The sequence below is a fragment of the Electrophorus electricus genome, chromosome 4, assembly GCF_041902795.1.
Source record: "Electrophorus electricus isolate QZ-2024a chromosome 4, ASM4190279v1, whole genome shotgun sequence".
Lineage (NCBI taxonomy): Eukaryota > Metazoa > Chordata > Actinopteri > Gymnotiformes > Gymnotidae > Electrophorus > Electrophorus electricus.
Window position 1 is genome coordinate 23,833,073 of NC_137500.1, and position 26,237 is coordinate 23,859,309.

At 39.7% G+C, this 26,237-nt stretch overlaps 1 protein-coding gene across 3 annotated transcripts; it reads right to left on the bottom strand.

Moving 5' to 3' along the window:
• Positions 1 to 9,698: 9,698 nt before the first annotated feature.
• Positions 9,699 to 24,334, bottom strand: LOC113586034 (cationic amino acid transporter 2-like). Of its 3 annotated transcripts, XM_027023888.3 has the most exons (15): positions 24,200 to 24,334; positions 23,478 to 23,552; positions 22,668 to 22,734; positions 22,440 to 22,471; positions 21,604 to 21,979; positions 20,781 to 20,936; positions 20,526 to 20,691; positions 18,955 to 19,091; positions 18,418 to 18,640; positions 17,994 to 18,130; positions 17,611 to 17,713; positions 11,568 to 11,698; positions 11,113 to 11,279; positions 10,435 to 10,543; positions 9,699 to 10,079 (listed from the first exon to the last, which is right to left on the bottom strand). In XM_027023888.3, the coding sequence occupies exons 5-15, from the start codon at positions 21,971 to 21,973 to the stop codon at positions 9,961 to 9,963; spliced, it is 1,818 nt and encodes a 605-aa protein (XP_026879689.2). In that variant the 5' UTR covers positions 21,974 to 21,979; positions 22,440 to 22,471; positions 22,668 to 22,734; positions 23,478 to 23,552; positions 24,200 to 24,334; the 3' UTR covers positions 9,699 to 9,960. The 3 variants fall into 3 exon arrangements, 2 of the variants coding, with proteins under 2 accessions (XP_026879689.2, XP_081568942.1); XR_014123277.1 differs by lacking the exon at positions 11,568 to 11,698; XM_081712816.1 differs by lacking the exons at positions 18,418 to 18,640; positions 18,955 to 19,091.
• Positions 24,335 to 26,237: the final 1,903 nt, after the last annotated feature.

The window sequence follows — 26,237 nt, forward strand, 5'->3', positions numbered from 1 at the left end:
AAAGTACCAGATAAATGAGATGATATCCAGTTTTGTGTATCCTTAGAAACTTTATATTGTGCTACCTTAGGAAAAAGTATTGGATAATTAAAGCCTTATGCAGCTCAAAAAAGATTGCTTCAACTATTGCTGCTTTATCTACTTTAGCCTTAATTTAGCCTTAATTTAAAAGAAATAACAGTATGCTGTTTCAGTCAAATTATGTAAAAAAAAAATTTCTAAATCCAAAGTGCATGAGATACAGTAGACCTTTTGTGTGTTGTGCAGGAACTCTAGTGGCCTACACCAAATCAAGATGAGCTATCAGCTGTTCAGCAGCTACTTTCACAAAATTCTTTGAAATGACTTGAAGAATTCTTATTAGTCTATAATTGCTTACTTCCTCGCTATCCTAATTTATGATGAGGAGTTACAATCAGAAGCTTCAACATGTTAGGTACATGTTTTCCTGATGTGAATGATTTATTATATATGTGACTGGGGAAGTTAAATTTGCAGTTAAACTTGCACCAAATTACTTATTTTGTTTACTTGGCACTGTCATATTAAATATGATATTAAGACATGGCAATTAAGATAAATCAACACAGTTGATGTTATGCTGCCTCACACATGGGAGTCTCTGCTCATGCGTATTCGTTCAGGTCCGGCATTGGACGGTCTGCTCCAGGACTGCCACGTGATCTGTGAACCTTCTAAATTCAGACTGTACATGTACATTATATTAGTACTGTGCTGCCTGCTTAGGGCTGCCTTTGCAAACAAAAAAATAAATAAGTAAATAAAAATGTAATAAAAAGTTGGAAGTTTCAAATCTTCTGGGAACGTTTTCCGCAAGATTTTTTGAGTGTGCCTGTGGGAATGTATGTCCATTCAGTCAAAATACGTTTTGCAAGATCACTTATTTAGGGCATGAGAAGACCTAGTTCAAAATCGAAGTTACAAAAAAGGGCCTTCTGTAAACTGCTGCCACAAAGTTAGAAGCATAAAAAATTCTAAATGTTTTCATACTTTCATACACTGGAATTAAGCCTATAGCCCAAACACTGAAAAACAGCCCCAGACCATTACCATCCTCCACCAGATTTTTTCTGTTGGCACTATAATTTCTGGTAGCTAGAGTTCTACTGGTATCCACCAATCTCAGATCCGCCCATCAGCCAGATAGTGAAGTGTGATTATTAATTTTAATTCACAATAATAGCTCTTAATGTTGTCAAGAGCAGACCAAAAAAGGCAAAAAGGTTTCAAACTGACTTGTGGCAAAGATGGTTATATATATATATATATATATAATTGGCAGCTACAGGGAAAATCACATTCCTACTCAATCACACACAGTGTGTGTTTATTTTTTTGGCCTGGAACAGTGGGGATATTGACTGTATTTGAATTAACATGCCTAACACCTGATCTAAGACACATGTGCCTAATATCATAGGAGATACTATGCTTTATGTTTGTATTAAAAGGGAAGTCCTACTGGTGACTCCTGTGCAGATGGAGATGGTCTTTGAAGTCTCCTTGGTTGGGTAAGAAGGAGGTTTTGAAAATCCAAACTTTGAACTTTGTGTGAAGTGTAAATCATTTTCTGCAGACTCACTCTCCTGGTACCTAGAGAGGAAAAAACTGGTTGAGCTTTAAGATAACAAAAAACATACAAAACAACTAAGAAATAAAAAGTGTCATATTTTATTTGACAGTACCCATTCACAGAAATCCCACAACAATGCTGAATTTATCGTTATTTAGTGAAATGTAAATTAAAAATATATATATATTTTCAGTTTTTCTTGGTATGGCTTTGTTTTCCAGCACAGTATGTTCATTATTAACTTTAGGATGTCTGGACCAACATATATCTGCTAGTTTGTCCAGCTTAGTCCAGCTTGGTGCATGGTTACCAATTTTTGGGTGTACATACATAAATGACACAATGAACTGGGCGCAGGAGTGTGCTAACAAGGGGGTCATGGTTATAAACAAGACACAAGTCACAATGAATAGTCAACAGTGAACTCCCACTGCACATGGCGGGCTGTACCACGTGATCAGTGGGAAGGGGAGCATACCGTGACGGTTTATTTTAGTATATACAATATAAATCATTCTTGTACATGCACTAATGTTGATCAGAGACAGGTCAAGCCAGAAAGGTAGCAATATATACTATTAACTTACAATGGCTTCTTATACAAAAGTCCTGAGGTTGACCAAATAGGAGGATTGAGTTTCACCTGTGTCCTGTTTAGTTCTCATTAGCCCATGTATTTAATCCCCATGTTTGCCTCAGTGTGTTGTTGGTCATTGTTAGTCCCTGGTTATCTTGTTTGCGCTGCCTGCCTATACTTAGCCTCTATTCATGTTGTTCATGTTCCACATTATATCCTGTTTCCCTGTTCCTGTTTACGTCTGTTTCTTTTACATGTGCTTCCTTGTTGTGTTCAGTCTCTTATTTTCTTTTTCTCCACCCATCATGAGTTTCACTTGTTCCCTAGTCTGGTATTGTGTGTTTTTGCTCTTTGTTTATTATGTACTCCGAATTTCTTTGTATTGACCCTATGACCCAAGACCATTATTCTGACCATGATTCTGGATTTGTCTTTAAGAAATCCTGCTCCCCTCAGTGTATGCGTCTACCTTGTAATCGTTCCGCATTACATTTATACTGCAAATGTACTTGAAATAATGTTCATCCAGAAACTTATGAATACTGCATAAACATGTATACAGTATGTGCATTTATATAAATAGAGTGAAGATTGTATACTTTAGTGGTGTAATGCGACAAGTAAGCCCAGACACTCGCGGATGTAGATAGATAGGTTTATTTTGTTCCAACTTCTTAATGGGTGAACAAGCCAGGGTCGAAACCAATAAAGCCAAGACAGGGGTAATTCAAATGATGTAGATAAACAGTCCGAGTCCAATAACCAAAGAGCAAAAACAAATCAGGCAAACAATACAAAATGGGTAGGCAAAAATCAGTAGTCCGGAGAGCAAAACACAATCGAAACTCGGGAAAGCAATCAAGGAAATAATGCTCAGTATGCACAGTCAGAACTAGTGGCAATACTTCGCACTATCCTAATGTGTGAGACAGGCTTAAATAATCAAGTACACAGGTGAGGTCAATATTCTGGTGATGACGATCTGATTTGAAGTTCAGGATCGGTGGAGTGCTGGGTTGGATGACGAACTGCCTGCTGGGTGTTGTAGTGAGATGAGGAATCTGGCGATATGACAAGTGGACAGTTTCCAATTTAGAAATCTGGTGAAAGTAATGCACCCACATTTCTCTTTATTTAATTTAGAAATCTTAGAGTCTTTAGGGTCTACAAAAGAGATTTCAATAGTTTTGTTAATCAATATTGCAGAATGAATAATTGGAACAAATTTTAGTGTAAAGATGTTAAATATGTTTAAACTAGACCTTAGATCTGTGTTGTTGTTTGCACTGAATCTAAGTATTTAATTTAAATGATTAAGCAAAGCCTTGAAATTAAATATTTACATAAAATGCCCACACATGGATTATTTAATAAGATTGTTATAGGGTTTTTATAGTGTATTAAATAAATCTTGTAAATTGTAATCACTTTATTTAGTTTAATTAAACTTTATATTTTAATTCCCATTAATCATAATTTACTTTTTGAATAATTAAAATGAAATATTTGCTTCAAAGATTAGATCAGATATTTTGTAATTATTATTACAAATGTAACATGTCATATATAAGTTAAAATAAATATATACATACTAAATATATTAAACGCTTATTTTTTACCAAACATTTAGCCTCAATATCCATATTTTACATCATTCATTATATATAGATTATTTGTTTAGCATTACATTTTATGTTTACTCATACTCCCACGTATCATTTAAACAAAAAATATATAACAAATTTAAATAAAATATTTAGATAGATATATTTACTATGAGCTTTTATTTTTGAGAATTTGATTTTTGTCCACAATTTTGTCTTACCATGACAATAAATATGCAACAGTACTTTCTGTAGGTTATGCATACCTGTACACGGTCTCTGTACATGGAGTCTCTGCTCCAGAAAGCATCTGAGAGGAAAAGAAGTGGTGTGTGATTGTTAAGATCAGGTAGACTTCAGTCCTGACTGCAGCAAATTGGTTTCTCAGTGATGAGATGTTTCCTGAATGCCACAATGTACAACAAACCCACACACTGAACTGATTGCTGATTGCCACTACTTACACCAAACCCACACCCAGAACTAGTCTGAAAAGTTGTATCAGAAGTAATTTTGATGCTTATTTCATTTTGCATCGTTTTACAAACAAAGAACTTTTCAATAATTTAAAAACATTTACATTTGACCTCCCTGTCTCCTGAAATCTGTATTGAAGGTGGGACACGTTTGGATACCTTACTCTTTAAGCCTAATATACTATCCATGAGACAAGGGTCGCTCTACAGAATTCAAAAGGCTCACCATTTTGGATATTTTAGTCGCACTGTCTCAGAATGTTATTTGTGTTACTAACACCAGACCTAAATACGAGCTCAGTCAGTCTCCAGATAGTATAATAGATCGATTAAATACTGAACTAGATATGTGAAAGCACATTTCAGAAATCAGAATCTCCATACTTTTTAACCTCCATACATGCATGCGGTTTAACTTTAGCAAATTTGAATCCTTTTAATGCATAGCTACAGAAGACACAGTAGCCATAACAACACATAACAAAGTTCAGAACATAGCCATATTTGTTCCTGTCATCGAGACAGTAGATGATATGGACCGCAGAACCCTGGCGGTCACACTTTTTACATTTGGGAGTCATTTTTGGTGAGTGGCTTGTCTGATAGAATACACATCGGCAGTAACAGAGTGGACTGGTTGACCCTCTCGCTGGATAAATGTATCAACAACAGAGATTTTCTACCTGAACTTTTCAGCTTCAACCATAATGTGTCCATTCTTGCTGTGTATCACAGCTGATGTTTTGTCCTGGTCTCTCTTATTTCACTTTGAATATGATGTAGTCTGTGTGTGTGTGTGTGTGTGTGTGTGTGTGTGTGTGTGTGTGTGTGTGTGTGTGTGTGTGGTGTGTGTTATTGCATCAAAAAGCAATGGTTTTGGAGTTTTCCCAAAAGTCGACTTGCTGCCAGAGCAGCTAATAAGAGTGTGGACAGTGTGGTGCTGAATAAAAAAATAAAATAAAATAAAATAAAAATTTTAAACTGTTTATGTCCTCATCTCATTTGCTTATCTTTGAACATGATGTATTGTGTGTGTACATGCATGCATCTTACACAGGTAGTGATGGTTGTTTTTTTGTAGTGTAAAAAAACAAGTGTAGCCTTGTGTCATCTTTGCATGACTGAATTTAGTTTTACATGCTACCCATATTTCTCTTTCATACAGTTTTTGTTTGATTCAGCGTGTAGGACCCTGCCAGAAAGGGGATCGCCCAGTAAATGGAACCAGTCATTCAGTTAAGGTAACACAGGGCCCAGGACTGTAAAAAAGAACTGAATCCACTTCACACACACGTCTTTGTCTTTATATTGAATCAAACAAGATCAGATAATGTGTTTATAATTTGTGTTGTATCCTTTAATTACCACCAGTCTACAACACAGTTACATCACCCAAATTTAGATGCTTTGCCATACTCTAATGGCAGCCTCTTCCAGTTGTTCATTTTTATAGGAGGTTCCTGATTTCAAACCAGAACTAAGGAAAGCCAGGATAAAAGAGTTTCCTGAGCAGGTGCACACTGTATCCCAACATGCATGTTTTTGGGATTAATGTTATTTATCACCAAATATCTTTGATATATTGTGTAATCCTAATTCATTGTATTTGGAATATATCAAAATTCAATTTTACAAACATAATTCTTCCTTTTGTTTAGATTTGTTTGTTTAGCCATGACTAACAATACTCAAGAATAAGACACTACATTCATGGCCAAAGATTTAGAAACTGACACAAATTTTGGTTTTCACAAAGTTTACTGCCTCAGTTTTTTGTCAGATGTTTACATGGTATAGTGAAGTACAATTAAAAGCATTTCATAAGTTTTTTAAGTTTTTATTGACAAAGACATCCAGTTTAAGCAAAGACTTAATATTATAGTGTTGATCCTTCTTTTTTAAGACTTCTGTAATTTGCCTTGGCATACTGGATATCAGCTTCTGGGCAAAATCTTAACTGATGGCAACCCACTGTTGCCAAATCAGTGCTTGGAGTTTCTGTTTTTTTGTTTGTCCACCTTCCTTTTGAGGCTTGACCACAGGTTCTCAATGGGATTGAGATCTGGGGAGTTTCCTGGCCATGGACCCAAAATTTAAATGTTTTGTTCACCAAGCCACTTGTTTATCACTTTTGCCTTGTGACATGGTGCTCTGTCATGCTGGAAAAAGCATTGTTTATCACCAAATCACTCCTGGACCATTTGGAGAAGTTGCTCTTGGAGGATGTTTTGATGCCTTGTTTGGTCAGTGATCTAATTCTGGGAATACCAGATTCTGGGATTCAGAGGTTTTAAGGTGTGAAAGTGTGATGTGTATAGCTACAGGTATACAAAGTGTGATTTGAAATAAATAACACTCTAACTGTAGGTATTTAGCCAGAAAGCAGAGTTGTATTATACACTGTGATTATGCTTCATTTTGTAAAACCTACACATTCTGACCTAGAATTCTTTTTTAGAGGACCTATTTAATTCTTCCTTACATTCTATGTCCTTTTCATTCTTTGTCTAATTTTTAAATAAAATCAACTTGATTTTAATGGTGTTCATAATATATAGTTCAGGTTATGCAGATACTTTGGGAGTTGGTTATATCAGTCAATCTACTGAATTCTGTACCAACAACAGTATGAATAATTAATTGACATTTGCATTTGTAACTTTTAACAAACTAGCAGCTACACGTGAGTTATATGACGTATGTATATGTACACTATTAACTATTCGTTTCACATTACTTACATTACTGTTGTAATAGCAAAAATTCAGTGGTAATAGGGCACATTAATTTGACACAGTTGACAATGGCATTAAGTACCTAAGGTCCTTTTTTTAAAAAGAATAAGTACAACATTAAATGCTTTTACTGCACTTTTATTCATATCTTGAATGTATATATATCATTTTAGAGAATACAATATTAAAGAATAAGTTATACAGCTCCAATATCATCATGCATTTTCAATGTAATTACAGTCCATAACAGTCTGTCTAGGTCATATTTCAACTGGCCTTTTTACAATAACATCATAGACACAGAGTGAAAACAGGTTGTCACATTCTGGATGGCACCCAGCCAGGAACACACACGGACACGTACACACATATCCTCACCAATCACCTCCCGCGACTACTCCTCCATTCGCGATCACCCACTTATTGATCATAATGAATGCCTGCTTCTAATTACTCCTTTCCTATGTAAGCCCCACAGGTGCTATCCTCCAGTGTTTGACTTTTAGCATACTGAGAACTAAAGCTGAGCCCGTCTTCATGGACTTCTTCACACACAATTTTTTAATTGAATGTATATGTACGTACATACAAACAGTTTATGTACTACAGTTCTGTCATTGGCAATCTTACTATTGCTTTGCTTTGGGTTTTTTGTTCTTTCAGATATCCTCCCTCTACATAGGTCACCCTCACTGCTCTGTTAATTATCCATTACAACTAATAAAGACTAAACAGTCCTCAGAAAGGGTGGTTGCGGGAGAAAAGAAATGGGATTTAATTCGTCAGCATTCTTTAAAATTGCATTCTTTACTGCTTAGCAGTAGCTAAATACAAAGGAATGTGAAGTACAAATAGGTCAAATCTTCATTCTGTACTATACATCAATAATAAAACCTTGGTAATCGCAAATATACATGACTTCTCTATAGCTGTTCAGTAAGACTCTGATAGATGGTTGTTCCGCTGGGATGAAACCCCCAGATGTTTATACATAGTCTGTTACATCTCAGCGCCCCCAAACCAGAGACAGCAAATCGCCTGGTGCTACAGGTGCACAGGCATCTCATTGTTCTCGGAAAAAACAGGATCCCATGTATTATGATGATGAAGAGATCCCAGGTAGGGGCCAGGAGTCTACCCAACTTGACCATTGCTGCAAGGGGGAGCAGATTGCAGCGCAAGATGTGAGTAGGCGGAATGAACGTGCAGGACTTAACCCGTCCTGAACGTAACCAGTTTCACAGCACTCAGTGTGTGCTCAAGCGCATTGTGAGCTCCCCATAGCCCATGTGCGCTCTAAGAACTGCCAAGAGGGTTCTGTATCTGTGTGTTCCTCAAGGGTCACCCCACCTGTACCAGTGGCTATCCTGCAAGCCACCCAGTCTGTTCCTGACCTGGCCAGGTCTGGTTTCTGGCGTGGATGCTGACATGGTTTCAAAAATAAAAACTGGTGAACTTCGGTTTCTCCCATCTGCAATGGGCACACCTCATGAGTTCAATGGGGAGGGACCATTAGAGGGAGTTATTCTGCAAAACCGACTATATTTTCAATACCTGCTCTGTCCAGAACTACCCGAATTCTTGAAAATTCAGTTTTTGATTGTTTTTGGAGGGGAGAGCCTTACAGTGAGCTGAAATACTGATAACACCGTACTGAGGAGATGAAAACTTTGGAGGGGTTTTTTGGGTTGTTGAGAGCCAGGTTTTCTGTATCTGCATCTAGTAACTCTTCAGCCATCTCTGATACTCTCGCTACCTTGATGTCTGTGATTCCTGTCTCCGGCATGAAGCACGCCATCCACTGTGTTCCAGTTCCTGTTCCCGGCATAGTGGATGCCGCCCGTCCTGTTGCTGGGGTGGAAGAAGCCCCCCCGTCCTGTTCCTGTTTCCTGTACCACGTCTGTTCTGGTAGCCATGCCCCCTGGACCTCCTGGACCCGCCATTGAACACGGCAGTTATCCCCCCGATGCCCATGTTTCGTTTTGTTCCTATCCCTTTGGCCTAGTCTGTGTTTTGTTTTTGTTTTCCTCGTCCTTTTATGCCTCCGGTTGTCCCTCGTCTTTTGTCGTGTCTCCTCATCCTCCCTCCCGGCACTTTCATCATTCTGTCGTGGGTTCCGTTCTTGCTTCTGCTCCTGTTGCTCTGGTTCCTGTGTCTCTTTGCATAACTGTTTATATCATGTACTTTTTGTTCAATTAGTTTATCATGTCTTCTCAAACTCACCATATTGGTAAACTGGCCCTGGACTGTTACAATGATGCTGATTTTGGATTTGCCCCTAATAAATCTCGCTCTTCTCCACGCATGCATCCACCTCCTTACAGCTCACTTTACATAAATGTACTTGACCATACTATTATGATACATCATTAAAAGTATTTACTTATATTATATGTTAATATGTATGCATGTATGCTGCTCAGGGTGGTGTGCTCTAAAAAGTGTCTGAAGCTTATGCCTGTGAGTTTGGTGTAATAAGCAGGATCTCGGAAGTACTTTCAGAATGTTCATAACTGAAACAAGTGAATAATTATTTACTGCCCATAATATCTACGTGAAAGTCAATATACACTATCGTATTCATTTACTGTCCTATAGTGCTCAAATTACTTACAAATCTCATTATGAATTATATTTATGGAGTGGCTGCAGTACATATATGCAGCATTTGTTAATAAAAATTTAGATGTATTAATTACAGCATACTTTGAAAAAGCTTCACCCCTTTTTAATTGATAATGCATGGACTGCTGATCAGACCCATGTATCAGTCTATAAAATATTAAACATTAGCCCACAACTGATAGTTTAAGAGGCAGTGTGAATAACTTAATGATACCTTGTAAAAATGGAATAATTACCATGAAAATGGTTCAAAATGAACTGATTACCATAAAAATTAAGTAAAAAAACCACTAAAGAGGATGTTTTCACTGTCAGGATCGGTGGTTTTCCCTGACCATTGTCAATTGTCTTATTTGGCTACATCTTTCTTGCATGTCGCCTCTGTGGTTTCCATGTTGACCACGTTGCCAAGCAACCTTTGTTTCTGGACACTGTGTCGTACACCGTAGCCAAAGTAGATAAGGAGTCCTAAGGAAAGAAGAGTCATACATACTTTTAAGCCTGCAGGGCTTCCACTCAGACAGTTCCATTACAATGTTTAACAGCTCTGATGTGTCACATGAAGATTTCTGTGAATGGTGCCTTCTCTTATCTACACGCTAAAAAATACGACCATAAAATGTGCCTTTAGTTTGTTTCATCTGAGAATTTTAGGAGAATTTTATTTTTAAATTAGTTTGGCAGCTTTACAAATACACCTGAAGTTTAAAAAAGTGCCTCAAAGGTAAATGTCACTGGATACTGAACAACAGTGGTAAACTGGGCAACCTTTACTTTAACAATTCCCTTCTGTTCCCATCTATCTGTGTACTGGAGAACTTACCCACAGCCATCCAGACTGCGTAGCGGATCCAGGTGTCCCCTCCCAGCTGAACCATCAGGTAAATGTTAATGAACGCACTCACCACAGGAAGTAAAGGCAGGAACGGCACCTGAGTGTAGCCATAGACACACAGACATGAAAGTCTAACTTGTGAGGCCTGTGTCATGTTTGTCTTAGAAATCAGGCCTGGAGAATGAAATATTGGAATAATTTTTGAATCAAAATTAATCTTGAATAATCTTAAATCTTAAAACATAACATAATCTAAAACATAATCTTATGTTTAAATAACAGACTGATAACAGACAACCAAGACAAATTATTTTGATAATTTCTGATTATTCTGATTATTGTTCTGATTTTTTTTGTTGTTTTAGTGGAACTTTGTAATGGGGTAATACATGCAAAACCACTGATTTAGTGTCAACTTATTGATCTCTTAGATTAGTAGGCATGTAGTTAGTGTCACATCAGGGTCCTGATCATCATGGGTTTCTTATGTGATAACAACCTGCTGATTGAATCTGTTTTGTCCTGTTGGGCTTCCATATTATTAGATGCTTATAATAAATATAGACTTTTGACTCCAACTTTGTTCTGTAGCTTCTTTGCAAATGATGATGTGTGTTGCCTTTTATACTGTATTGTTTGTGTGGTCTATGTGTTGTGTGTTTTCACCATGAAGGAGGCTTTGGTGGGGTTCTGAGGCTGTCTCCAGATAAGCAGAACACTGAGCAAAATGGCGAAGGTGATCACAGACACACACACCAGGCTCCAGACCTCCAACTGCAGTAGAGACCCGATGGCCTTGGACAACAGGATGGCTAAAGTCAACACCATGAAGACTGCAGAGATCAGACAGAGAAGGGTTAAAGTAAATCCAAGATGACATGCTGGAGCAGGTATTGGATCCAGCTGCTACAAATGACTGTAGTGTTCAGGTTATTGCTGTAATGCATCTTTCACAAAATTTATATTAAATTATGCAAATCAGGTGAGACAATCTGATTGATAATTGCAAATGATTTGAAAAAAAAACAGATTCAGTTGTGTATACAGTATAAGTGCTTAATCTGACAGGTGCAAGAATACTGCATGTGGCTGTAATCTTTGGCTTGATCTTTTATCCGTACTGATAAACGCAGTGCTTATGGTGACAGTGTTTGAAGTTTCCTTGGTTGGGTAAGAGGGCGGTTTTAAAAATCCAAAAGGTGAGCTTTGTGTGATATGTAAATCATTTTCTCCAGCTTCATGCTCCTGGTACCTAGAAACAGAAAAAGGTTTTATTATTACTATTTCTTACTGTTTTAGGATAGCAAATGAGTTTTTGGATAGCAAAATCTTTTCATCATAACAGCAATTAACTGTGGATTCAATATAAAGTAGCATGTCAGTTTAACATTCTGGAATTGTACATACTGTATACATGCACATTTTAGCTGTAGCCTCCTACTCATGGCTTGTAGCCTGTATGTCTATATTCTGCAAGTTACTTGGTTAGCAATGTGAACATCTCTACTATTTCATACAGAGGGTCTCCCTGTATGTGTTCCCCTAAATAAGACAGATGTGTTCATTTTAGATTTTATCGAAGAAGCTTTACCTTTATCTCAGGTTAGGGTTAGTTTATTACAGTCAAATTAGACATTTACCATGTACATTTTTGTCTTTGCCCTGTATTATTCCAAACTATCAGATTTAATTAGAGGGTATGGATCTCTCAACAGTTCAACATAGGGTTGATGACAAGATGTAAGCACTGATCATATTCAGAAACAGAAAATCCAACATTCAGAAACAGAACGTTTGATGAATTCACCGATATTGGCTCATACCAGACTGACAGAATGAGGAAAGTGTAGACAAAAAATTAAATAGGATATTTTAGATTTTATTATCTATAAAAAATGAAAGGCAAAAAGTTAGTCACCCCACTACGCAAGGCAAAACAATCCGATAAGTGAAAAGATTGAAAAATCCTGCATCACATCTGGCAGAGCTTCTCTAGGGTGTCACACAACGTGCATTGGGATCTGGCGACAATACCCTCCCCCAAAGAGTCTGGGCTGGCCGAGGCACGAGGTCGACCACAACTTCCCCTTGTCAGCACAATGGACATCAGTCTAGTGCGGGCTCCATCTGCAGGAATGCGGCGAGGGTTGTCCCCATGGACTGGGGGCCTGTCTGTCCAGGTATCTCGCGTGGAAGTCTGAGATGAGACCGGGATCCAGTACATCACTGCGAGGGACCCAGCTTTCTTCTTCAGGGCTGAATCCCTCCCAGACCACCAAGTATTGTAGTGAGCCACCCCTCCTCTTCCTAGAATCCAGGATGCAACACACCATGTAAACCAGAGACCTGTCGTAGTCAATGGGCTGGGGAGGGGTCCCGTCCAGAGAAGCCTTGTCCAACGGGCCAGCTATAACAGGCTTAAGGAGAGAGACATGAAACAACCCCAAGACACAGTAGTGAGCAGGAAGGTTAAGCTGATACATTACCTCATTTACACGCTTGACTATTTCAAAAGGGCCGATATACTTGGGACCCAGTTTGCGGCATGAATCTGGCTTTTGGAAATCCCTCATCGACAGCCAAACCCGGTCACCTGGTAGGTAGACAGAGGTCTCTGCCATGTGCTTGTACCTTAGGAGGGCACGTTCAATACATTGATGGGTCTCCTCCCATACCCTCTCACTGTATCTCATCCAATCATCCACCGCCAGGATATCAGCGGCAACTGGAGTCCACTGAGTCATAGGTGATTCGTATCCCAGAATGCACTGAAAAGGGGTCAAATTAGTAGAGGAACAGGTGAGTGAATTCTGTGCCAACTCCACCCAGGGCAGGAACTTGGACCAGTCCAAAGTGCATGCAAAAAAACCTAAGAAATTTGCCAAGTTCCTGATTAGTTCACTCACACTCTCCGTTAGACTACGGGTGATAACCAGATGTGAGGCTTACAGTAACTCCTATCCTCTCCAGAACTGCAGACCAGACTCGAGACGTGAATTGCGGACCTCTGTCCGATAATATGTGCTCTAGTATGCCAAACATCCAGAACACCTGAGCAAACAGTGTCTCCGCAGTCTGGAAGGCAGTATGTAGGCTCGGGAATGCCAAGAACCTCACCCCTCTAGAGAACCGATCAACGACCATGAGGATGGTAGTGTTACCTTCTGTGGCATAAGTTTGCTGGCAGGAAGGGTCTTCGGCATCTTGCTTTGGCCACAGACAGAGCAGGACGAAATGTAGCGATGGATATCACTCGTTATAGTCTCCCACCAATATCAGTGAGCTATGGGTTGAAGTGTACGTGTCTCCCCTGAATGACCCGTAGCAAGGGAGGAATGAGCCCCTGCTAATAAACGGTCCCGGCATGAAGCAGGTACATAACGCTTACCCTTGTGTGGCTTGTTCAATCTCCATGTCAATCTCCCATTGAATAGATGCCAAGTGAGTTCATGTGGGTAGGATGGTCTCCTTCTCCTCCAATGTCTCCTTTCACTCCCCAAGATGGAGGCGGGAAAGGGCATCCGCTTTTGTATTCCAAGTTCCAGGACAGTACATAATCTTGAAATTGAACCTGGAGAAGAATAACGACCAACAGGCTTGGCGGGGCTCAGTTGTCTGGCCATACGCATATACACCAGATTCCTATGGTCCGTAATCACTAGGAAGGGATGATGTGTCTCCATTCCTCTAGGGCCAATTTAATGGCCAGTAGTTCATGCTCTCCAATCCCATAATTGTTCCACAGAGAAAGTTTCTTGGAGAAGTTTCTTGGAGAAATACGCCATGGGATGCAGTTTGTCCCCTTGACACTTCTGTGAGAGCATGGCCCCGACTCCAATATTAGACGCGTCTGCTTCTACAATGAATGGGATTGTGGGATCCAGGTGTCCAAGGATGGGGGCCCGTGGTGAAAGACTCCTTTAATTTGAAGAATGCTTCCTCAGCTGCTGAAGTCCATCTCAACTTAGTCGAAGACCCTTTGAGGAGAGCTGCGAGAGGGGCTGCTAAGTTTCTTATGATGCGGCAATAGAAGTTCGTGAATCCCAGAAAACTCTGCAGCCTTTTAATGGTGGTGGGTACCAGCCAATGAAGGATGGCTTCAATTTTCTTGTCATCCATACTGACTCCCCATGGCTTACTACATACCCCAAGAAGGTCATGGTATGGAATTCACATTTCTCCCCCTTTACATATAGTCCATTCTCCAGGAGAATCTTTAATACTAAACAAATCAGGTGAGTAAATGAGAATGTTGTCAATATATGCAATGACATATCTTCCTATCACCGTCCGAAGAAAATCATTGACGAATGCTTGGAATACCATGGGTGCAACAGTGAGACAATACGGCATCACCTTGTACTCATAGTGCCTCCTTGTGGTGACGAAGGTGGTCTTCCATTCATCTCCCATCTTGATCCGTATCAGATTATATGCGCGATGAAGCATACTTTTTTGAGATCAGGTTGAGGTTTCGGTAGTCAATGCAGGGACAAAGGCCACTATCCCTTTTCTTAATGAAGAAAAAAACTAATGCCGGGGGGGAGTGGATGGCTGAATGAAACCCTGCCTTAGTGCTTCATCTATATATTGTTCCATGGCCCTTTCCTCTTCTTGGGAGAGAGGATAGATGCATGCCTTGGGTAAAGTTGCCCCCTCCAGGAGTTCGATAGAACAATTACAGGAGCGGTGAGGGGGTAACAGGGCTGAATATTTCGCACTGCGAAAACTTGTTTCTTACGCAGGGCTCTCAATCGTCATGGAACAGAGTTGTAGGGTGGGTAAAGTCAGACAGTTCCTCTGACAAAATGCTGACCACTGAGTGATCTCTTTCTGGGGCCATGATATATTTGGATTATGTTGCTCCAGCCATGGCAGGCCTAGAATGACAGGAAATGACAAAGCTTGTAAGACCAGAAAAGAGATGAGTTTGGAATGGAGGGAACTGGTGGTAAGTTGTACAGGGATAATGCAGAGAGAGATGATCCCAAACCCTATGGGTGATCCATCCAAAGCTGCTAGGTGAAGGGTCTTTGATATAGGCTCTATGGGAATATTCAGGTTGTGTACTAGACGGGCATGAATGAAGTTGCCCTCTGCCCTGCAATCGACTAGGGCTGTGAACATAGAGGACGGAATATGAGACCCAATATACACTGGCAATGTGAATGATTTAGCAACCATACTCATTTTGTGCAGGGTTACCTGAACTTGAGAAGAAGGTTTGCTCCCTCTATGTGCTCGGAACACTTTACGGGTAGGGAGGAGACGACAGTCCCTGACCAGATGACCTGCTAATCCACAGTACAGACACAGACCTTCTTGGAATCGACGTCGTTGTTCCTCCGAAGATAAGCAAGAGGAGTCACATTGCATAGGTTCCACCACGTGTTCTCACTTGACCTCTGAACACGGACTGGGAAAGGGATAGTTGGACTGAACACTACTGGATCTCCATGGTCTTCTTTCCTGGAGGTTATTGTCTAGACGGATAGCTAGAGTAATGAGCTGATCCAACTTGAGCTCATCATCCCGGCAAACGAGCTCTTGCAAAACCTCGGAATTAAGGCCATGTCTAAACTGTATTATTAAAGCGGCCTCATTCCACTCACTTCCAGCAGCTATAGTACAAAATTCACGTGCGCAGTCCACAGCAGTCCGGTTGCCTTGGTGCATTTTAATGAGCAACTCCTCGCTTGCTCATCCCCTGTGTGGGTGATCAAACACTGCTCAAAACAAAGTTATGAACTCATCATATATTGCAGCTTGTACACTGTCCCATATAGCTGTAGCCCAACCTAGCGCCTTGTCAGAAAGACGAGAGGTAAAGAACGCTATTTTCTCTTGACTAGAACTGGGGGAAATGCTATTAAAGAGCATTGTAGCAAAAATCCCTGACATCTTTCAGGAGAGCTGTCATATTTCTGGGGCTTACTCACGGGGAGGGTCGGTGGGGCATTGGGAACAGTGGCAGTAGAAACCAATGAGGGGTTGAACAGAGTAGGAGGAACCGTCATCTAAAAAAGGAGGCAAGTTCCCGGAGATAATGACTAAGTTCCGACATCTGTACCTGTTGATCCGCCTGTTGTTTAGTGATCATTTCCATAGACCGCGTGAAACTCTAAAGTACCTGTTGGTGCTGGTTGAGCAGCTGACCCTAGTTAGTAAGTACCTCCTTTACTGCTTCCGAATCCACCATCAGCAAAGTATTCTGTCAGTAGTCGGGCAAAACCAGATGCTTGCAAATATGAAAAAAGGAGGCGATTTATTAACAGCACAGGGATAGGGGAATAATCCAAGGTACAAAAGGGGCAATCCAAGATGTAGAGAAATAGCCAGTCCAAGTCCGAAACCAAAAGAGCAAAGATAAAAAGAACCAGGCAACAAATCCGAAAGGGGTAGGCAAAAAAAGAAAAACCAGAAATACAAAACAGGGTACGATACACATAAAGGCTATCCAAAAAGAATGCTCAGTATGCTTAGAGATGAACTGTCAGCACTACTTCGCAAAAACTGTGAGTCCAAAACCTTCTTATATACACTATAAATCATGACATACAGGTGGGTGAAACAGATCTGATTAAACACCTCCATTTGGTCACGTCGTTGTCTGGGTGAGGAACGGGCCGCTGGGAATTGTAGTCTGCATTGGGATATGGCGTTATGACAATCAGTCATTGATTGTGAACTAAACTAAGATGTAAGAACTAAACATAACCCTTTTTTTGTATTTGGATTTCAGGCAACCTAAAATGGAAGTATTGTGTTTAAGAAAGTACTGTAATTCCTATGGGGTTCACCTGCTTTGGATGCACATACCGTTGAATTAAAGCTCACACGCTGCTGTTTGTCTTTACATTCTATATTTAATTTCAAATAATGTGTGCAAAGCCAAAATTACAAAGCCAAAAAAAAAAAAAAGTCACTGCCCCAGTACCTACAAAGTGTCTTGAGAGCCAATATGTTTTTTCTGGAAAGATTTAGCCAAAGACTCTGGAGGAACAGTGCAGGTTATGGAGTGTCTGCCTGCATTAATTTTACAAGGTGTATTTAATCCTGGAATTTCATACATTTCTGAGATTAACTTTAGGATATGTATTTGTTGGACCAGCAGATATCTGAATTGTGAGGTTGGAATTGTGATGCTGAGCTGCAAACACAAACCTGAGTATGAGAATGCAAATGGCAACAAGAGTGTAGGCGAAGAGAGTTCCAATCGACATCATGTTAACCAGCGCGTTCAGGTCAAATAAAAGTGCCATTATCGCTGCAAATAAAGCAGAACACATGATTTCTTTCATTTTAGGCCATTTTTTAGCACTGTTCTCTGGAATCTATTCATGAGCTGGTGAGAATGCCACTCAAGTTATGTGGGATTTTATTATTTTTTTATTTATTAATATTTATTATTTCCCACTCTGACATATTTCAAAGTGGGAAAAGTCACTGTGTGGATCTATTCTTTGTCACAGCAGAGCCTCGGAACAAGGTTAACAGGGCACACCACTGCTGAGGCCCTTCAGCAGATCTCACTGAGACTTTCTTACCTGCCACTGTGCCGGACGAGAGGGTGGCCAACGTGGGACTCTTCCTCGAGTTGACTTTACACAGCAATTTGAAGAGGAGGCCATCTCTGGCCATGGCAAAGATTACTCGAGGCATTGGGAACATAGAGCCCAGGAGACTGTGGATGGATTGGTTCATTGTTACCCAAGTAAACAAATCACCCATCTATCAAAGTGTTTTCAATCACAGTATTGATTTCTCTGCACTAACACAACTGGTCCCAAAAGACCAGTTTCCAAAAGAACCTTAAAAATAAATTGATCAAATGACCAATCTATGGACCCCTCATTTAGCTGATATTAGTCTTTCTAGTTCAGGTTCAGGAGTAGCAATGGAAATACTATACTCTATATATCCCAAATACTATACTCTATATATCCCATAATTCTTCAACATTTCTTTTACCTTGTAGAGAGTGCACACAAGGATCCCACAGCCACAACATACTTGGCTGCAGCCCAGCCCACGTAGGCGAAGGCCACAGGGAGAGGGCTGTGGATGCTGAGCTGGTAGTACGGCATCATCAGTGTGAGAGCAGCCGACACACCGAAGTAAGCCAGGAAGCAGATGAGCAGTGCAAAGACAATGCCCAGTGGAATGGACTTTTGAGGGTTCTTCACCTCCTCCCCTATGCCACACAGTTTAGAAATGAACAGCCCATTTTCATTCCCAACTAAATATATGTTGGTCCTTGGGCAGAACCCTTTGCCGAAAGATTCCAACATGCAAGGCAATTCTATAGATTCAGTCCCAATTTTACATCAGCATCAAATTTGGATGCAGTAGAATTTAGCTTCAAGTCTATTGGACTTGCTTTGGAATCTGATACAAAGTGAAGCTGAAGATGTTCAAATCCTCATTCATAAAGATTTCCATAGAAGTTTATTTACTTAACCTAGCATAACTTTGTTAGAAACTTAATGCTCATATGAACTGAATTACCTGTGGTGGCAATGCAGTCAAACCCAACAAAGGCATAGAAACATGTTGCTGCTCCCGCCAGTGTGCCTTCAAACCCATAAGGGAAGAATCCTCCAACTCCATACTCAGAGGTGATATTAATTGTGGCTGAAATGTTTCTGAAAAGGGCACATTGAAAGCATGTCTCTGCACATCACTTATCTAAACTTATTTCTGTCATGAAATGGAGAACCAAAATGTTTCACCGGGACTCTTTATAGTTTAGTGATTGTCTGATTTGTCACCACTTGGAACATCTGATTCAAACAATGTGGACTTAAAGGTGCATTAGTTGATTTCCCCTCTTTTCTAGCTAATTCAAATAACTGTGAAATGTGCAGAACATAAGAGAATTATTATTTTACCAATGGAATCGACACTTCGTGAATCTAGTGTCTGAGAAAACCTATTTGAAAAACTGTGTTGCAGGATGGAATCTTCTCAATCCTGTCAGTCATTTTAGGAGACACTCCTCAATGCCCCATAACTCCCCACCCATTTCTGTCTGTTTGTCTAAGAAAACATGGCACAAGTGAGTGGCACCAGTAAGTTTCCTGTGTCATCAGGTGCTTGTACTGTCGGCTAAAAACATGCTATGCTGCCAGAAAATTAACAGCAAGAAACAACAAATTCAGTTAACACTGGCAGTGCTTTTTAAAATGGAAAGAATTATTACATGTGAAGGGGATGAAACTGGAGGCAGAATTAATGTGTTGAACTGTTTGAGTAACGAATTATAAAAAATTGAGTAAATAAATATTTAATCACTTAAAGAGCTAAGTAAATAATTCTTTAGTTGACTCAAATTCAGAGAAATAAATCTATGTAATGCAACTACTAGCCACCTCCCTAGCAGCTAACGAAGCTAACTAGCTAACTAACATGGGTAGTTACTAATAAACTCATGTAAATTCATTACAAAGAAATATTGGACAGCAAAAATATTTGAGTTATCTCACAACAGCAAATAATTTTGACGCAAATTCTAACCTTTTATGGGTTTTTAATTTACTACCAATAAGCTAAATTTCATAGTGGGCAACACCACATATCACTAAAATGCTAACACTGTCATGCCCGCACTGACTGAACAACATTGCTATACTGAGAAGAATTTGTAGAGTACTTGGATGACATGATTAGACAAGAAGTCTCTGAAAAAATTAAATATTATGGTATGTCATTATCATTTGCCAAGGGCGCACCAGTGGAAACTTAGCATGGGTGGGGCTTGATATGACAACCAACCAATCACAAGTCAAGTACCTTAACCACTGAGCTGCTACTGCCCCTTGGACAACTTTGGTAATAACATAAAACTGTAATTGATCTCCACTGTACACTGTAGATCTTAGAGGTGTGCTTTGTGTTCATGAGCAGGAATGGAAGGCAGATCCAAAGAGTAAAAATAAAATCATTCTGGGGTGTTGTGTTCACCTACTTAACCCCTAGAGGTGGTGATCCTTGAATCTTGATTAATGCACCTTTAACCTTTGATAAAGCAGTGGATTAAGGTTTGGGGTGTACGTAAAAGGTGAGGCATGTGGACTTACTGAAGCTGGTATGTTACATTCAGTAATGTTTCCTCACTGATGTTCCAGTTCTCCAGTTTCCCCTTGATGAAGCCGGTGATAATTACAAACAGCAACACCAATATGTTAATACTTGTAAAAATCTTGTTGACTGTAGTTGATTCTTTTACACCAAAGGCAAGGAGCCCTGCAACAAATACATTTACAAAACATTAGTTTTGAGATTCAGTGTAATAGGTGAAAGAAAATTGTGTAAAACTGACTTTGATATGATACCAGCAAGAATCATGATTAGACCAGCTGCAAAGAAGTCTGGGTAAGGAGCCAGGCCAGGTAAGTCCATTGCTGCATGTTTGCTAAAATAATTTGCCATCACATTTCCAATGAGATCATCAAAAGTGCCACTCCATGCTCTGGCTACACTGGATGCACCTGCATCAGGAAGAAATGGTCTGGTTACTGACAATAAAACACTCTGTGGTAAAATTGCTGTAAATTATGCAATCACACTATATAGATTTTTACACACATTTTAAAGGACTGAGTGGCATTCAAGATATTTTGATGTGCAGTATGTGTAGTTACCACCATATATACAGTTGAATCACCAATGGTGGGTTTCCTGAATAGGAATTATACTTAGTCTTTCTATTAAAATGTAGTGTCAGTGGAAATAACCAATGGAAATTATTTTTAGACTAGACATAGGCTTAATCTGAGTCTAGCTATTTGTCTTGAAGTGTTAAAAATGACACTTTAATTTGTAATGTGGATGATAAGCATATATCCATATTATAATAATAAGTATCCCAGTCTCCAGTGCAAATTGGCATTAAAGGTAATAGTTTGGTAGATAAACATTATAGTTTAACTACAATGCAGTTTAAACATTTTAGTATAACTACAAAAGGCTAAAACAACTGCATACCGGTGTATAAAACGTCACCACTATCCACTATATCTATAGATCGTCAAAAGAATGGCCTATCACAAGACATTAGCGGAGAGCTTCAGCACTAGCTGCTAGAGAAGACTAGCTGCCATAGGTCTAGACATCATATTGCATGTTCAGAGTTTAGAGCAAGACTTTATTTCCCACCTATAACATAGGAGAGCAGTAGATTCCACCCTGTGATGAAAGCCCACACTTCCCCTACAGTCACGTAGCTATAGAGATATGCTGATCCCGTCTTGGGCACCCTAGAGCCAAACTCAGCGTAGCAAAGCCCGGCGAAGACAGACGCTACTGCAGCAATGAAGAAGGAGACGATGATGCTGGGACCAGCCAATGTCCTGGCCACCTCTCCAGACAGCACATAGACACCTGCACCCAGCGTGCTCCCCACACCCAGAGCCACCAGGTCCACTGTGGTCAGGCAGCGGTTAAAGGTGGACACCTCACCCTCCGGGTCCAGGGGCTTCCTGCGGGAAAGGCCACGCAGGAACGCAAGCACCTTCTGCCCAGACATGCTCAGCTGCCAGAGGGAAAATGCTGCTAAGTACAACAGTGGTCATATATATATATATATATATATATATATATATATATATATATATATATATATATATATATATATATATATATATATATATATATATGTGTGTGTGTGTGTGTGTGTGTGTGTGTGTGTGTGTGTGTGTGTGTGTGTGTGTGTGTGTTTATTTATTTATACATATATAAAATGTAGGTTCCATGTGTATATAAAAAATATTAGAATTTTAGTAATTCTAGTGGACATTTGTTAATACTAAAAATGAAAAAGAGGAAAAAATGTAAATGAAAACTTCCGGATTGAAGATATCATTTTTGCTTCAGTAAAAAAATAAAATATATTTGAGCAGTTTAAATAAATTTGATGATTTTTCATGTGTCCAAATGGACCTACATGGTCAAGTGAAAAATGGGCATTTTTATTCTCTGAAATACATGCTTACCTATAATTAATACTGTTCTCTGCCACCTGGGACTGAGAGGAAAAGAGAGATCAGCTGTCTACAGTAAACATATTACATTGCTGATGCGAGTAATTATGTCAAGCCTAAATGCACAATGATTCTAACAAGCTGTAATGAAAGTATTCTTGAAGCCCTTCTTATGTTATGCTACTGTATTATTTTGTTATAAACATTATTTGGTGTCATCATATAAAGCAGTTCACTCACCCTACTGAACAGCTTTCATAGTTTCAGTGTGCTGTGAATTTAAAGCTGGATACATCCCTTCTTTCCTCTGGACATGGGGGAGAGAAATGAAGGAACGCCTCACATGGAGTTAATTAACTAAGAATATACACAACAGTTCCTGTATTCGTGATAACTGAAAATCCAGGCCACAGTCTCTAATGTAAAGCAGCCACTGTGCTAACTCCAGCTCATAATCTTTCAGAGATAAAGGGATGCAGGTGAAAGAGAAAGCCAGGAGTTTTGGAGTCTGAAGGGCAAGGGCAAAAAACCCCAGCTATACTACCTACAACAGGTCCCTCACATTACATTATTAAATATATCAAGTGGCAAGAAAGCTCGATCAATATTTGTCTTTTCATGTTTCGGTGCCCAGATAAGTTAAGAGAAGCAAATACATTTCCTTGCTCAACTGATAAGCAGCGTATGCAAGACTAACGTTGTAACATTGTACAAATTGTACATTGTGTCCCTGATCTGGCTTTTAATCTAGTAGATGATTTGAACAGTCAGGTATGTCGGGGTGGGGAAAACGCTACACTGAGCACTACTGTGGCCCTGGGGTGTAGTGAAGAGCTGCCTTTGCATTTGGGCAGGTAATCCTTAATCCAAAGTCAATCACAGAACCACATGTGTTCAATCATTGCCCTTGAGGTGCAGTTACTGCAGTTTTTTCTGTTCTATTCTACTTAAGAGTCAGGTGGCTAATCAGCTACATTAACTGTTCAAATGATTATTAATAATTGCAAAATCCAGGAATTGAAATTGGATTCAAGGTCCAGAGTTGGGTACCTCTGCCTTACACCCAGGTATCAACCCTCTGGTCCAAGATGTGATTCCAGCCAGTCAGTAACACAGCTGGTGCAACTGAAAGAAAACACAAGTGATGTGAATGAAAGACATGACAAAACATTTGGTAACTCATTGCTTGATCATTTCAACAAAATGTCTCATGCTTTTGTTTACAAACTTGGGCTTGTGTCATCTTTCTGTGGCTAACACTGGAAATCTAGAATCTAGAGGACAACCCTTTGACTTCCTTCACTTCCCTTAATTTCCACGTCTCAGCTGCCGCACCTCTTTTTTTTAACTCTGAGAGACAAAGCTGCTTTCAGGAGCTGGCAGCAGTGGCCCCAGCACACTTGTACTTTGTGGGGTAGCTTTCTCCAGTGTCCCGTAAAAAGCCTTTCAATCCCTGCTAATCTTATTTGGCATCTGCTCCGGCATGCAACAGTTCACCTGGGGGGTACACCGAAGCACTGGGGGGCTCTGTTACAGAGTCATTAAAATGTCTACTGCAAAGTTAACTAATATGGAATACAATTCTGTTTGTCAGTTGTACACAGACTATAATAAAGTTTTTTCAGACCTGTAGTCTGATGGTGACGACTACTTGTGATCTTATATGATTGAACATATATTCCTTATTGCAAGAATTTACACCAGGCAGTGGTGAAAGCAAGTTATAATACATTTCTGGAGTCATTGTACTAAGTAAATAAGATTTCCATTACCTTTTATAAATCAGCTGCAGGCCTCTGAAAGTTGGCTCCTATGGCAAATATTCCCAACTCTGTTTATACCGCTCAAAATAAGTGATTTATATGCAATATATACACTGGTGTTCTGTATGACCCTCCCACTTGGGATCAGTGACAACAGAGCCTTTCTCCTGGTTACTTGACCCCTAAAGAGGCCATTCTCACTGCCTGCACGGCTGCGGAGAGTGGACAGAGCTATGCTGAATGTCCGCTTCTGTGAAACCTTTTGTTCAAGTTCGAGCAGTTCCATGCATTCACAAGCATTGCACTATTAGAATGAGAATGCAGGAAAACCCGTACGCTATAGACGGCCGCGCAGTGTAAAGTTCTGTGTGAGAGAGCAATTGGTGGAGGAGAAAGAAGAAAAGGAAGCAGAGATTTCATCAATTCATGGGAGACAGCCCAGTTCAGTTACAGTGATTTTTCTGCCCACGTGGACACACAAAAGAACGATCTTTCTCTGGCAGACTGAAAGGCACTTTTTTCAACACCCATCCAGAAAGGTCTCATCCAGGACCATCCAAGTGCACACCATTCATCTCATAGACAGCTTTTATATGTGCATTGGTTGCACTCTCTGATGTGTCCCCAATTCCGTTAGGGTTTCCTGACGGGTTCCCAGGGTTACTTTGTGAGCCCATATCACAATCATTGTTTCATGTTTTCATACATATTGTTGTTGCTGCTTTTTTTTTTTGACACGTTTTTTATGTATGTGTAAACCATAATTACTCTATTCTTTTGTTAAATGTTATTGTATTTTTAAGGTAAGGCAAGTTTACCTTAAGGCAAGTATAGCACATGTCATACACAGCATCAATTCAAAGTGCTTCACATAAAAGATGCTAAATACATAAATAAAACTTGATTTAAATTGAAAAGATAAAATTAAAAATTAAGCAACAAATTTCAAATAGAGATCTAAACTAAACATTACAGTTTACATATTTTGTTTAAAAAGTTCAAATTAAACACTGAGACGAAATATGAAAATAAAGACAGAATAAGAATTAGAAGAAATAAAAATTTAAAGTGCTGAAAATTAAAAGTGCAGTGCTACACTGCCTGGACAAAATATTTTTAGTTTACATTTAAAAGCATCTTAGTGTCGAGGCTCTTTCCTTTTCAAAACAGCATAATAGTGCCGCGGGGCAGGACGCAAAGACTCCCTGGACTGTGACATACGTTTATTACGTTAAGACGTAGACGACAACAGTGGCACTCACACATAACAGCAAAGAACATCATGAATTCACACTTAACATTAGCAAAGATTATACCAACATTGCATTTAACTACACAAACGAACTTTACCGCAACATCTACATAAATAATGACCAACAAGGGAGCCACACACTGACAGCGGATTAAATACAGACAAAACACTTAACCCTAAAGGCCGTGCAAGCCTGTGCTAAACCGGGGGGGCGTGGTTACAAATTAGACAACCGTGAAGCCCTTTGCAAGCGGCGGGTCGTACCACGTGACTCGTGGGGGGCGGAGCATTCCGTGACAATGGCTAAACGCCGCCATGCTGAGTCTTTAACTTGGGCAGGACTGACGTGCTCCTAATGATCTGAGGGTTCTGTCCGGCTCACAATGTTGCAGCATAGACACACTGGACCTACACCGTTAAGCAATTTATAGACCAGTAATAATCAAGTCTATCCTGTACTGTAGGTAACATTGTATTATTAATTAAACTTTCTTCAAGCGTATATAAACCCATTGTGTTTGCTTTTCCTTAAAGTGTCTCATACAAACCCAAGTATTTGCCCCGCTCTTCTTATCAGTTCCACCTGTGTCTAGTTAGCCTCCTCATTTCAACCTATGTAAATACTCCCTTCACTCCTCTGTATTTGTCCATTATTTTTAGATTAATGCCTTTTAGTGACTTGACATGCTTGCTGTGTTTCTCTTGGTTTCTATTAAGCGACTTTTGTATTTTTGCATCCTGCACTTCCTTTGCAGTCACACACTGCACCTCATCACACAGTTAATCTGGAATAGT